This window comes from Notolepis coatsorum (genome assembly GCF_963971535.1).
Source record: "Notolepis coatsorum genome assembly, chromosome: 18".
NCBI lineage: Eukaryota > Metazoa > Chordata > Actinopteri > Aulopiformes > Paralepididae > Notolepis > Notolepis coatsorum.
Genome location: NC_140182.1, coordinates 9,855,369 through 9,870,833, shown reverse-complemented (window position 1 = coordinate 9,870,833; position 15,465 = coordinate 9,855,369). Strand labels below are relative to the sequence as shown.

General features: G+C 43.5%; 1 protein-coding gene across 1 annotated transcript in view; it reads right to left on the bottom strand.

Annotated features, from left to right (window-relative positions):
- Positions 1 to 303: 303 nt before the first annotated feature.
- osbpl5 (oxysterol binding protein-like 5) overlaps positions 304 to 15,465 on the bottom strand; it is a 182,823-nt gene continuing 167,661 nt past the window's right edge. The window contains exons 21-23 of the mRNA XM_084335562.1: positions 14,906 to 15,020; positions 12,878 to 12,980; positions 304 to 1,581 (exon numbers count right to left, since the gene is read on the bottom strand). Coding sequence (XP_084191688.1) covers positions 1,446 to 1,581; positions 12,878 to 12,980; positions 14,906 to 15,020 — 354 coding nt within the window. The 3' untranslated portion in view covers positions 304 to 1,445. The remainder of the gene's footprint in view (positions 1,582 to 12,877; positions 12,981 to 14,905; positions 15,021 to 15,465) is intronic.

The window sequence follows — 15,465 nt, the reverse complement described above, 5'->3', positions numbered from 1 at the left end:
AGACGGCGTGTTTTGAATCATGTGCTCCAGACAATTATATACATATTGATACATTAATAATAATAATAATAAAAAAAAATTATAATAGTATTAACTCCTTACTAAGTGTTTACATCTAAAAACATTTCGGACCAAAGCGACACACACACCCAACCCCCCTCCCCCCCCTGCGGACCCCTACTGCAACAGTCAACAACCCCCCCCCCCCTCCCCCCTTACTGCAAGAGTCAACAAACAATCCCCCCCCCCCCCTGCAACAGTCAACACACACCCAACCCCCCCCCCCCCCCCCCCGTGGACCCCAACTGCAACAGTCAACACACACCTCTGTTTAATAAATCCTTTCTTCCTCCCTCTCTCTCTCTCTCTCTAGCACTCATCACCCTCCGATCCGCGGTCTCTCCATCCGTATCAGTGATTGTTTACACACTAGTGTAATGGTCTTTTTTGCCAAAAGCAGTGCTATATCATTAACCCTTTCCCTGATGGCTCCAACGAGCGTACACACGCGAGACACACGCACAGGCAGAGGACACGCGCTCGTTCACACCGTCCCTCCGCTACGTCTCTCCGCGTCTCTCTCTACGCCCACCTTCCTTTCGCGTCTCGAAACGGAAACACGTAACCCTGTAAACAAGTGACTCTCCGTCCTCTCAAAGATTATAAATACTGTTTTGGTAAAACGATGGTTATTAAAAAGACGTGTGTGTGTTTTGCATGAGCATATACATATCTATACATTTAAAAAACAGAATAAAGACACAGAACTGTTTGTGAAGTTTCTTCTCTTTCTTTCTCTTCTTCTTTGTTTTTCTTTCTAGACGTCCGATGTCACTTTTTGTGTTTATTCTCTCTTTTTGGCTTCAGCGTTAAGGCCCAGAACATCTCGAGTGGAAGGGGAGCGAGAAGCGAGTCCCACGCCGGAGTCTACCTGCACCCCCGGGAGGACTAGAGGTACGTATGACAGACACACAGACAGACACAGACAACCAGACAGACTGACACACAGAGCGATCGACGTATTGCAAGGGGGGTGTATAAAAAGACACATCCATTAGTAAAGGAATGGTGGATCATCCTCTATTATCATTCATCATCATCATACCATTCATCTTTTCATTAAAAACAAACAAAGCCTTGTATTCATCCTCTAGTCATCCGTTTCCTCCCGCATTCCTGTGTTCCAGTCCAAAGTGCTGTTTCAGTCCGGCTCCACTAGGGGGTGCTGCTCCGCAGGTGACTTTGACAGGTGGCTGTGTTTATTGCTATGGCGTCCGTGTGCTCCTGCCCACCCCACCCCGCCCCGCCCCCTCTGGGTGCTGATCTAAGATCAGCGTCTCCTCGTTCAGTCTCTCCCCCTGCTGGTTAAAGTTGTGTTTGTGGAGGGGGGGGGGGGGGGGGGGGGGCTGATGGCAGATCAGCGCTAGAGGGGGGCAGGAGCGGGTTCAGGTGAAGACGTAGTTGAGGAGCAGCTGGGAGACGAGCAGGACACACAGGATGAGACAGTGACGTCCCGTTAGAGACACGTTGTCCTCAGCGGCCCTGCGACGCACCAGCTGACGGCTCAGACACACCAGGTTCCTGAGGAGGGGAGAAGAGAAGAGAGAGGAGAGGAGGGGGGGAGAGGGGGAGGAGAGAGGAGAGGAGAGGAAAGAAGAGGGGAGAGGAGGAGGAGAGAGGAGAGGAGAGGAAGAGGGGAGAGGAGGAGAGGAGAGGGAAGGAGGAGAGGAGGGGGAGAGGAGGGGGGAGGAGATGAGGGAAGGAGGAGAAGAGAGGAGAGAGGAGGGATGAGGAGAGGAGGGATGAGGAGAGGAGAGTAGGAGGGAAGAGGAGAGGAGAGGAGAGAGGAGGAGATGATGGGAGGGATGAGGAGAGGAGGGGAGAGGAGAGGAGGAGAGGAGGGGGAGAGGAGGAGAGGAGAGGAGAGAGGAGGAGGGGAGAGGAGGGAGCAGAGGAGGGGAGAGGAGAGAGGAGGGGAGAGGAGAGAGGAGAGGAGGAGGAGGAGAGGAGGATACAGGAGGAGAGGAGAGGAGAGAGGGGAGAGAAGAGGAGGGGGGAGAGAAGAGAATAGATGAGAGGGGAGAGGAGGAGAGGAGTTCAAGTTTCTTTAATAGTTGTCATACAGAAGTACAGAATACTTTTATACAAAATGCTTCTTTCTGTTACGCTCCAGACTGTGCTAGACAAAAGATAAGTATGAAATAAAATAGTATAGCATGTAAAAATAAAAGTAAAAACAGAAGTCACGTACATAGACAGTGTTCAGTATATACATATGTACAATGTTCGATGCAGAATAGAAGTAACTGAGTTACCATACAATATACAATATACTATGCAATATACTAATATACTATATAGTGCAAAGCAGAAATGGGATGAGGTACAATTTACAGTAAGGTGTACTGAGGTATGGGTTGTAGTGCAAATCCTTTACCAATAAATATAAAGTGTGTTTAGGTGTTCTAAAGTGTGGAGAGTGGGTGCTGCAGTGTGTTGTTTGTTTAAAGTGAGTGTGTGCGTGTGGATGTGTGTGTTGTGAGTGCATTTGATGGTTGTTGCATAGTTATTGTTCGTTGAGCAACCTGATGGCCTGGGGATAGAAGCTTCTTCTGAGTCTTTCTGTGCTTGCCATGAGACTCCGGTATCGCTTGCCTGACCGCAGCAGTTCAAAGAGGCAGATGTTTGGGTGGCTGGAGTCCTTGATAATTCTCTTAGCCTTGCCCATGCACCGCTTGTTGTAAATGTTCTGGAGAGTGGGAAGCCCCCCTCCAATCGTGCGTTCGGCTGAACGTGCCACTCTCTGTAGTCTGCTACGGTCTTGTGCGGTGCTATTCCCAAACCAGGAGGTGATATTGCCAGTCAGGATGCTCTCTATTGTACATGAGTACAATAGATGAGAGGGTGTGTAAATAAAGTACATATCCACCACAGGAACAAAGTTTTGTTGTTATTGTACGTTGTATGTTATAGCCATAAGTAATATATCGACGTATTTACAAATAAGTACATATATTAAACTAGGGATGCACGATAATTATCGGGCAGATATCAGCAATTATGACGTCATCCCGATAAAATTATTGATAGCTCCGATAATATATAATATATTTTTTGGTAAAAAAAATGCGGTGTGGGTGGATTTGGATAAAGGGCGTTTGTTTTTACTGTAGGCTCGACTGATAGCCTGTGGTTTAGGAAGAGGGAGTTTTTCACAAATCCAGCGCTCCCTTTCTCATGCCTGGCTGTGACGTAGTCACGTAACTTTCAGAAGCAGCGCGGATAGTAAACAAACATGGCGTCAGTAGTGAGGGACTTTTTCAAAGTTTCAGAGGAAAACAGTTCGCTTGCTATTTGTAACAAATGCAGAAACGAAGCCTCTCGATGTCTCTTTGTCATAAAATAATTTGTGAAAACGGTGACGCTCTAGTGGAACATCCCATGGAATGCCATGAGCCCTCGGGGCTGCTCTTATTTGTAAATAAAAGAAAAAGGAGGTTCTGGGGAGATCATATCCATTGGATAGATCTTGGAAAGATCGGAGATGAGAGTTATCGAAGATGTCCCCCAACATATGGATACCTTTCTTTTCCCATTTAGGGTACCTAATAGGTTGTTGTCCAATAAGGAGTCAATTGTTATTAAATAGAGGGGAATGTGTGTGCCATTTATGGCGGTTAGTACATGCTTTCTGGGTATCGCGCCAGGTCTGAATCACATGTGTGATAAGCGGGCCAAATCGTAATTTGCATTGCTTAATTGAAATGTTGGTATACACAATATCTTGAAGTCTATGTGGGGACACCATCTTCTCCTCCAATGGTCGCCAAGACACAGCTGCTTGAGTGTCAAACCAAGTGATCAGAGGTCTCAGAGAGAAAGCTTGAAAATAATATTTAAAGTCTGGAAATGCTAAGCCTCCATCGAGATTACCTCTTTGGGCAGTTGATCTCTTCAAACGCGGGCGTTTATTATTCCAAACGAATTTATATGAGGCAGAATGCAACTTCTGCCGGTAACCAGCAGGAGGAGGCAACGGGAGCATCGAGCTGATACAATTTATTCTGGGTAAAATATCCATTTCAATCATTGACGCAGGGGCCTGTAATGAATTTTTTTATTTTAACCACCTGTTGAAGTCATTTGTAATCCTGTCACCCAAGCTGGAGTAGTTATACCGTACCATTTAAAGTGCTCCACCATAAGTATGTTTGCAGGCAGAATGGTAGCCTTCGCAGGCTCATTAAGTGGAAGAAAAGCAGATTTTGGCCAGTTGATCTTAAAGCCGGATAGGCTGCCAAACTCATCTATCACATTGAGAAGATGAGGTAGAGAGACGGAGGGATTCTGCATAAACAGGAGTACATCATCTGCGTATAAGCTGATATGGTGCTGTGTGCCCTGAATTGAAACAGGAGATATAATTTGGGATTGTCTTATGTATTGAGCTAAAGGTTAGAGAGATAAGGCGAAAAGGCCGGGACTAAGAGGGCAACCCTGTCTGGAAGAGCGCGAGACAGAGAAGAGTGGCGAGCAGAACTTTCCTGTTAAGATCATGGCCGAAGGCTCTGTGTAGCGAACTTTGATCATATGAATAAAATCCTCTCCCAACCCCATCCTTCTAAGAACTGCCCACAAGTAAGACCACTCCAATCTGTCAAACGCCTTCATTGCATCCAAGGACATGACCGCTGTAGGGACTGCCACATCCTTGCTGGCATCAATCACATGCAGTAACTGTCTGATGTTATCAGTAACCAGGCGGCCTCTTATGAAGCCGGTCTGATCAGGATGAACTAGGGATGTCATTAGGGCTGGACGGTATGGTCTAAAATGTATATCACGGTATAATTTGAAGCATAGACGATAACGGTATATATCACGGTATATTAATTTATCTTAAAATGTCTATATAAATGCTTCTGAAGGGGTAAAACACTGGTATGGCAGCTATTACTGTACTCTTGTATTACTAGGACATATTTCACATAGTACAGAGGTATTTTAAGAACATTTATTGTGCAAAACAGCAATAGAAAAATGCAAAACCTTTTCTCAAGTTACTTCCATCTCCGAAAAACACTTTTTTCATGAAATACAATCAAATCAAGCGGCACAAAGTGAAAATAAAAACTACAGCAGGACAGGAGGTTTCTTTCCCTCAAACAACTCAAACTCAAACATAACTTAACTTTAGTGTACATGTTTGACAACGTAGAGAGAGAGAGAGAGAGAGCGAGAGAGCATGATGTAATAGGTTTGAGTTTGAGCTTCCTAAGATGCCGTAGGTGATGATGTCACACCAGGATTGTCAACACAGAGTTGGAAACGGGAGCAGCCCGATGGATAAAGCGATATAAAGAAACTAATAGCCAAATAAATGTGAAGTTATCTTTGAACCTCTGTTGTCAAGCCTCTTCAATATACCCGCCTCCCCTTTGATTGATTGAATTGATTGATTGACATTTTTATTAACAGATTGCAGAATGGGTACAGTACAGTACAGCTCAATACATACAATTGTTAAGGGGATGCAGACCAGAGAAAGACTTTCGTCTTGTTTACATCAGGGTCCTACATTTTCAATTCATCATAACATATATGACACACACGACATACAGATAGACAGTACTGCTACATCTATACATTTATGACATACCAGATTTGCTAATACAGTTTGTGATACAAAAAGTGTCCAGAAAAGAGTGTATATACATTTGACGTAGAAACTGGAGGTTGGGTAGGTGGGGTTGGGTGGGTGGGGTGGGGGGGACTGTACATTGGAGGTGGGGGGGGGGGGGGTTGGGTAGGGGACACTGCACACTGTACATTGGAATACTGACAAAGCCATACTTGGTAATTTACTGTCCTCACTAATGGAACTGGTGCCACAGTCACGTTAGAACGTTAGCTTAGTGGCTAACGTGAGTTAGCTTAGCGGCTAACGTTAGCCCGTTGCTAAAGCAAGTCTCCTATCAGCCTCCTTAGCCAAATTGAAATGACCAAACTATATGGCAAGGTCCGTGAACAAGTGGAGAAAAACTCAGTACAATTAAACACTATGCAACGTTGAGTGAATCGTCAAGTAACGTTAACGTCATTGCTACTGCTGTGACTTAGCTGCTGTAGTCTACCGGTCACAAGGTATAAAGGTATAGTCAAAATCCATACCGTAGCGCAACTTCATACCGTTTATACCGTATACCGTTTATACCGTCCACCCCTAGATGTCATATGCTTTTGAAGTCGGGTGGCTAGAACCTTGGCATATAGCTTAACCTGTTCCACCCGACGGGGTCGGTACCGACCCCCAAAATGACATCTGGTCATAAATCAATATTTATTCAGTGTTGCATATTTTTAGCGATTTTAATATCAAACGTTTTCAAGTATTAACATCACTAACATGTCACAACAGCATGTAGAATGTATATTATCATCAATACGTTAGTTTAGCAATAGGTTAAAAGTGCCATTAGATAGTTTTAACTTTCCGATTTGCTGAAGTCTATTGCGAGACGGCGACCATTTTGGAAATTTTTAACCATGGGAATTGTAGTCTTTTTGCGGCCATTTCGTAGAGGGGGTGCATAGGTGTCGATCAGTGTTTTTTCTAACTACACTTCCTGGCAGATTCTATGGTGGTTCAAAGTTCAGCGTTCTGAATGAATTATATCAACAACCGTTATTATTCGGGATAATAAGCAACAAAAGGTAACGTTTTTGACAAATATTGAAACGCAGTTAGTTTCTCATCCCTATTGTTAGCATGTAGCAACAATTAGATCTGAAATTAGTTTCAAAATGGTTCCACTGTGGTAAAAATAAAAAAGTACAGTAAATTACAGTAGATATCATTATCTGTTCTTATGCACGCCTGGTGATACTAAATTCAAATTGAACTCAGGCATTTGAAAGATAATGTATATATATATATAAATGTGCAAATTGGCTATAATAAGGTAATTTATAAGCCTCCTATTCTATATTCTATAATAATATTTCAAATTGCATTGGTCCGGATGGGAGAATTCAGTACTGTATCTACAGAACCTTCTGTTTAATCATCTTCCCTTTATTAATTTCCTTCGATTTTTTGTACACATGATCTCAAGAAGGTACTGAACGAGATCAGTGGCAGTTTTTTATGTTTGGTCATTATTAGCATGGTGTTATTCACTGTCAAAGATGCAAAGAAAAATCATAATTTATTATTCTCCTTTGTTTCATCACAATTTAAGCAAGCCTAGTAATAGACACAATATTTCTGACACTGTGAATACATTCCCTGAGGTCCACGGGTCCTGGTGTCAAAAGAAGAATAACTTTTTTAATTTATTTGCCAGTCTTGTGTTATCCGCCAATAAAAGGTGTGTTTCACTCAGTAATGCAAGATCGATCCACTTCCTTCCTTTTTAGTCACGTTAGTACACTTGTGCGTTTATGTGGTATATTAAGACCCCCTGTATTCCAGATCAATATGTTCAAATTAGCCAGTCTAAGAAGGCTGCAGTATGACTGAATGTAATTTGTTTGGAGTAGAGTACCATAGCAGTTATATAACCATTTGTTAAGGTCCTATTGAGATCAGAGCGTGAGAACAAACATAAAACAGAGCGATTCGAATGGAAAGAAAAACATAAAACCACACAATCCCCCATTCCCACCCCCCCTTCAAAATACTTGTCCGGTAACTATCAAACATCAGTTGGTCAACCCTGACCGAGCACAGGAACCGCAGCAACAATATTTTTTTTTTTTTTTTTCCCCTCCATTTTCCTCCGATTTTCTCCCATCCCAATGTTAGTCGTATGCCAATTCCCAGTCCCTTCCTGGTCGCTGCGCACTTACCCCCCACAGTCAGATCATCTGGGAGAGTGGAGGCTACCACGTGCTTCCTCCGACACACGTCCAGCCAATCACCGCTTCTTTTCACCTGGCAGCGCGGATTCTCATCGAGAGGGCGTAGCGTGTGGGAGGACCACACTATCCCCCTCAAGTCCTATCCGCGCTTAGCAGGCGCCCCGACCGAACTGTAGGAGTCGCTGTTTACAACGACCCGGACACACCCCGCCAGCTTCTCCCACCCTCCAATACAGCCAATTGTATTGGTGCAGACGGCCGGCCAAGCTGGTGACAACCCTGGAGCTGTGAGCTGGATTCGAACAGGCGAATCCAGCTCACAGCTCCGGGGTTGGTGACGAACGCAATCTCCGCTCGGCCACCTAACCGCCTCGCAACAATATGTATCTTAACCATACTAATAACTTGTAAGGTATATTGTAGCAAATCAGAAAAGTAGAACCCATTTCACTCAACTGAGAGGGGAAATCAATACAACGTTCAATGTGCAGTTTAAAGTGCCGACGGTAACAGCAGAAATATTAAAAAACAATTAGTCTGAGATGAACTAGAGCAGACAATAAAAGGCCAATGCATTAAAGAGCGCCGGTCGTCCGCATTATACTTGAAAAAAGAAAGTCTGTGTGCAACTGTAGCTAAAGAGCCACAGTAAACACGTGGCGAGGTAGTGTTAGCTAGGAGAGCTGGTTAGCCGGCATGCCTTGAGCATAGCGTAATTAGGCTAAGGCTTGTTAGCCCGATTCACGTAGATAGCTCCGCCAAGAGAGATCCTTCCTTCCCGACCGGCCGTGAAAGTTATGAAGTACAGTTCGTCCAAATACAAACTCGAAAAAACGATAGTATGCATAACAGTCATTGCGAAGTCCAGTTGCGAAGTTCAATGCTCAGACAATAAAAAGACTAGTGCGTCAAAAAGCACAAGTCGTCTGAATTATATTCGAAAATAGTCAATGTACATACCCATTTCTGGAGATATATAGCGTAGATAATACCATGAATGTTACCGTTCTGTTGAATCGAAAGGCCGTGTTAGGAGAATGGAATGAAATCGTTAGTTGAAAGAGCCCGATAGCCAGCATAGCGTGCGCTAAGCTAACCAAGGCCCGAAGCTCTGCTACTCCCCGGTGCTCGTCAGCAGCACCTTGTCAGCAGCTCTGCTTCGGACGCCGATGTGAATAGGTGGTTGACGGACACAACTCCGTGGCCTACCTTGATTTTGAGAGTCGCAGGGTAAATTAGGAATGCTTCTATGCCCCTCTCGCGAGCAATCCCCATGGCTTTCGAGAAGGCCCTGTGTCGCCTGGCGGTATGGTCGCTGAAGTCGGCGGCGAATCTCAGTGTATAGTTGCCCATTTTCGGGGGATGTTTTCTTGCTTCTCGTTAAATAGCCTGTCTTGTAGGGAACCGCAGGCAGCAAAAGATAAAAGTGCGTGAGTGTTCGGCTTTATCCGAGGGGCCATTTCTAAAAATCCTATGCGCTCGCTCAATCTCCGGTGTTTTAATGGAGGGAAACCATTGAGGAATCATCTTTTCTAGATATGAAATCGGCGCGTCTTCTTCAATGCCCTCGGGCAAGCCATAAACTTGAATATTACACCTCCTGTTCCGGTCCTCCAGATCTGCGATCTTATTTTCGTAAAAAAGGAATTCATCTTCAATCGCCGAGATCTCTGTGGCGTTGGTTTCAGCCACGACCGCAACCTCTGCCATCCCTTCTTCCACCATAGAGAGCCGCGTGGTCACGCTAGCTACCTCCTCCTGGAGCGAGTCCAGTCTGTTGGATAGCTGGAGCATGCTAGCATCGAGCTCAACACGGAACAAAGACCTGATACATTCCATGTCCATCTCATTTAATGTCCCCTTCTTGTTCGATATTTGTTTCGCTATCTCTGCAATGTATTATGTGAAAGTATGTCGTAAAATTAACGTCGTAATCAATATAAAAGTGAAGTGGTCAGAGCTCGGAAAAAATACGCCGCCATCCGATCCGAGCGTAAAACTGGAAGTCCCATATGGACCTGTGATGTTAACTTTGTTTGGTTTATTTAATTATTTTTGAGGCGTGCTGTCCTATAAATGCCAAGTAATAGTTGTTTCATGGACCAAGACCACAACAGTCTCCTCTCCTATAGCATCAAATGTTTTATCTGCTGACAAAGCCAGATGATTTCCAAAAAACAAAAACAAAATAAATACAAAGTTTTTATTTTTTTTGCAGTCAGGCCACTGAACTTAGAAGCAGGCCAGGACAGTGTTTCTAGTTGCACCAGCGCAATAGTTAGATAACCTAGGTGGGGAACAACCAGGAGATCACTGCAACTCACACAAGTTGGAGAACTATCTCTCTCTCTCTTGCTCTCACACACACACACAAAAGGAGCCGCATGTGATTGGTGGAGGCGGGACCCTTACAAAAAACTGTTGTTGCTAATCATTGACAAATGCTAGCCTGTAATAATCCCCCCCAGAAAAAATCTACTTTGCATTTGATATATTGCAAATATATGCCATCACACACACTGGCATTTAAAGGGTTAGAATTATAAAATTAATATGTGGTGTTATGATCAGGGCTGAAGTTGAATAAAATATTGTATTATTTTCAATCTGACATTACAAAAAAACTGAAAATCCATCAAAATCAGTGTTGTTGCTAATCATACATATGCTAGCCTGTTTTTAGAACAATTATTTGTGATGCCATCACAAACACTGGCATTTAAAGGGTACAAATAAAAAAAATTCCTCCACCAGAATGCAGGAAATGAAGTCTTTGTAGCAAGAAATGTCCTGGTGGGGGACCCCCAGACCCCCTGCTTAAAAAGTGGCCTGACTGGGGCTATATTTTGCACTATATTTCCTGGCCTGAATTATTTCCCCAGTCCGGCCCTGGTTAAAAGCCTCCAATGCTTATTAGTGTGTGTGCGTTTGAACGTGCGCATGTTTCAACCATACATTTCATTTTTTTTTTCTTTTTTTACCTCCTATAATAGTGGGGGTCGCAGCTCTGACCCCGTTATTTTTGGGTCGCGGCCTGAAAAGTTTGGGAACCCCTGGTCTAGTGGTGAGAGCTGTGTTTGTATCAGGGTGGGTGTCTTAGTCTAGTGGTGAGAGCTGTGTTTGTATCAGGGTGGGTGTCTTAGTCTAGTGGTGAGAGCTGTGTTTGTATCAGGGTGGGTGGGTGTCTTAGTCTAGTGGTGAGAGCTGTGTTTGTATCAGGGTGGGTGTCTTAGTCTAGTGGTGAGAGCTGTGTTTGTATCAGGGTGGGTGGGTGTCTTAGTCTAGTTTCAAGTTTCAAGTTTCTTTATTAGTTGTCATACAGAAGTACAGAATACTTTTATACAAAATGCTTCTTTCTGTTTCGCTCCAGAGACTGTGCTAGGCAAAAATAGATAATAAAATAAGTATAGCAAGTATAAAATAGAAGTCAAGTACGTAGACAAAAAAGTTCAGTATATACATATATACAATGCTCTATGTAGAGTAGAAGTAACTCAGTTACCATACAATATACTATACAGTGCAAAGCAGAAGTGGGATGAGGTACAATTTAGGTACAATATAATTTACAGTAAGGTGTAATGAGGTATGGGTTGTAGTGCAAATTCTTTACCGATAAATATAAAGTGTGCTTAGGTGTACTAAAGTGGTTAAAGTGGGTGCTGCAGTGAGTTGTATGTTTAAAGTGAGTGTGTGCGTGTGGATGTGTGCTGTGAGTGCATTTGATGGTTGTTGCATAGTGTTATTGTTCGTTGAGCATCCTGATGGCCTGGGGATAGAAGCTTCTTCTGAGTCTCTCTGTGATTGCCATGAGACTCCGGTATCGCTTGCCTGACCGCAGCAGTTCAAAGAGGCAGTTGTTTGGGTGGCTCGAGTCTTTGATAATTCTCTTAGCCTTGCCCATGCACCGCTTGTCTAGTGGTGAGAGCTGTGTTTGTATCAGGGTGGGTGTCTTAGTCTAGTGGTGAGAGCTGTGTTTGTATCAGGGTGGGTGTCTTAGTCTAATGGTGAGAGCTGTGTTTGTATCAGGGTGGGTGGGTGTCTTAGTCTAGTGGTGAGAGCTGTGTTTGTATCACGGTGGGTGTCTTAGTCTAGTGGTGAGAGCTGTGTTTGTATCAGGGTGGGTGTCTTAGTCTAGTGGTGAGAGCTGTGTTTGTATCACGGTGGGTGTCTTAGTCTAGTGGTGAGAGCTGTGTTTGTATCAGGGTCGGTGTCTTAGTCTAGTGGTGAGAGCTGTGTTTGTATCAGGGTGGGTGGGTGGGTGTCTTAGTCTAGTGGTGAGAGCTGTGTTTGTATCAGGGTGGGTGGGTGGGTGTCTTAGTCTAGTGGTGAGAGCTGTGTTTGTATCAGGGTGGGTGGGTGTCTTAGGCTAGTGGTGAGAGCTGTGTTTGTATCAGGGTGGGTGGGTGTCTTAGTCTAGTGGTGAGAGATGTGTTTGTATCAGGGTGGGTGTCTTAGTCTAGTGGTGAGAGCTGTGTTTGTATCAGGGTGGGTGGGTGTCTTAGTCTAGTGGTGAGAGCTGTGTTTGTATCAGGGTGGGCGTCTTAGTCTAGTGGTGAGAGCTGTGTTTGTATCAGGGTGGGTGTCTTAGTCTAGTGGTGGGAGCTGTGTTTGTATCAGGGTGGGTGTCTTAGTCTAGTGGTGAGAGCTGTGTTTGTATCAGGGTGGGTGTATTAGTCTAGTGGTGAGAGCTGTGTTTGTATCAGGGTGGATGTCTTAGTCTAGTGGTGAGAGCTGCGTTTGTATCAGGGTGGGTGTCTTAGTCTAGTGGTGAGAGCTGCGTTTGTATCAGGGTGGGTGTCTTAGTCTAGTGGTGAGAGCTGTGTTTGTATCAGGGTGGGTGTCTTAGTCTAGTGGTGAGAGCTGTGTTTGTATCAGGGTGGGTGTCTTAGTCTAGTGGTGAGAGCTGTGTTTGTATCAGGGTGGGTGTCTTAGTCTAGTGGTGGGAGCTGTGTTTGTATCAGGGTGGGTGTCTTAGTCTAGTGGTGGGAGCTGTGTGAGAGAGAGAGCTCACTTCTGGATGTCCTGCTGTGTTCTCTGTATGGAGGTGATGGAGGCCTCTATCAGGGCCATGTCCTTCCCCTCCTTACTGCACCGCACACACGGGTCCAGGAACGCTGGGCAGAGCGACAGGAAAGAAACAAACATTAGCTACCTCCTTACACTACAACATTATTGGTAAGCTACCTCCTTACACTACAACATTATTGGTAAGCTACCTCCTTATACTACATCATTATTGGTAAGCTACCTCCTTATACTACATCATTATTGGTAAGCTACCTCCTTACACTACAACATTATTGGTAAGCTACCTCCTTATACTACATTATTGGTAAGCTACCTCCTTATACTACATCATTATTGGTAAGCTACCTCCTTACACTACAACATTATTGGTAAGCTACCTCCTTATACTACATCATTATTGGTAAGCTACCTCCTTATACTACATCATTATTGGTAAGCTACCTCCTTACACTACAACATTATTGGTAAGCTACCTCCTTATACTACATCATTATTGGTAAGCTACCTCCTTATACTACATCATTATTGGTAAGCTACCTCCTTATACTACATCATTATTGGTAAGCTACCTCCTTACACTACATCATTATTGGTAAGCTACCTCCTTATACTACATCATTATTGGTAAGCTACCTCCTTACACTACATCATTATTGGTAAGCTACCTCCTTACACTACAACATTATTGGTAAGCTACCTCCTTATACTACATTATTGGTAAGCTACCTCCTTATACTACATCATTATTGGTAAGATACCTCCTTATACTACATTATTGGTAAGCTACCTCCTTATACTACATCATTATTGGTAAGCTACCTCTTTATACTACATCATTATTGGTAAGCTACCTCTTTATACTACATCATTATTGGTAAGCTACCTCCTTATACTACATCATTATTGGTAAGCTACCTCCTTATACTACATCATTATTGGTAAGCTACCTCCTTATACTACATCATTATTGGTAAGCTACCTCCTTATACTACATCATTATTGGTAAGCTACCTCCTTATACTACATCATTATTGATAAGCTACCTCCTTATACTACATCATTATTGGTAAGCTACCTCCTTATACGACATCATTATTGGTAAGCTACCTCCTTATACGACATCATTATTGGTAAGCTACCTCCTTATACTACATCATTATTGGTAAGCTACCTCCTTATACTACATCATTATTGGTAAGCTACCTCCTTATACTACATCATTATTGATAAGCTGCCTCCTTATACTACATCATTATTGGTAAGCTACCTCCTTATACTACATCATTATTGGTAAGCTACCTCCTTACACTACATCATTATTGGTAAGCTACCTCCTTATACTACATCATTATTGGTAAGCTACCTCCTTATACTACATCATTATTGGTAAGCTACCTGCTTATACTACATCATTATTGATAAGCTACCTCCTTATACTACATCATTATTGGTAAGCTACCTCCTTATACTACATCATTATTGGTAAGCTACCTCCTTATACTACATCATTATTGGTAAGCTACCTCCTTATACTACATCATTATTGGTAAGCTACCTCCTTATACTACATCATTATTGGTAAGCTACCTCCTTATACAACATCATTATTGGTAAGCTACCTCCTTATACTACACCATTATTGGAATAGATTAGAACTTTGGAACCTATGGAACCTGTTCTAGTGACTGGCTGGTCCTTAAGCTCCCTGAGCTGTCGGAGGACTCGTGTGTCTTACCCTCGTTGTCGGAGGACTTGTGCGTCTTACCCTCGTTGTCGGAGGACTCGTGTGTCTTACCCTCGTTGTCAGAGGACTCGTGTGTCTTACCCTCGTTGTCAGAGGACTCGACTCGTGTGTCTTACCCTCGTTGTCGGAGGACTCGTGTGTCTTACCCTCGTTGTCAGAGGACTCGTGTGTCTTACCCTCGTTGTCAGAGGACTCGTGTGTCTTACCCTCGTTGTCGGAGGACTCGTGCACCCTTACCCTCGTTGTCGGAGGACTCGTGTGTCTTACCCTCGTTGTCGGAGGACTCGTGCGTGGGCTCCGGCGTGGTGCTGCTGCTCTCCGTGTTCTGGCTGCAGCTGGAGGGCTGGCTGCTGGCCTTCCTGTGCTTCCCGTTCAGCTGAGCCTGTAGGAGACGGACACCATTATTATTATTATTATTATTATTATTATTATTATTATTATTATTATTATTATTATTATTATTATTATTATTATTATTATTATTATTATTATTATTATTATTATTATTATTATTATTATTATACACAGAACAGAGGAGAACACAACTACTACTACACAACACAACAGGATAGAAAAGAACCAAACATTAACAGAACACAAGATAGAAGAACAGAAAACAACATGACCGACCAGAACAGGAGAGTAGAACAGAAGAGAATAGAACAGAACAGGAGAGTAGAACAGAAGAGAATAGAACAGAACAGAACAGGAGAGTAGAACAGAATAGAATAGAACAGAACAGGAGAGTAGAACAGGAGAGTAGAACAGAAGAGAATAGAACAGAACAGAACAGGGCAGGAGAGTAGAACAGAAGAGAATAGAACAGA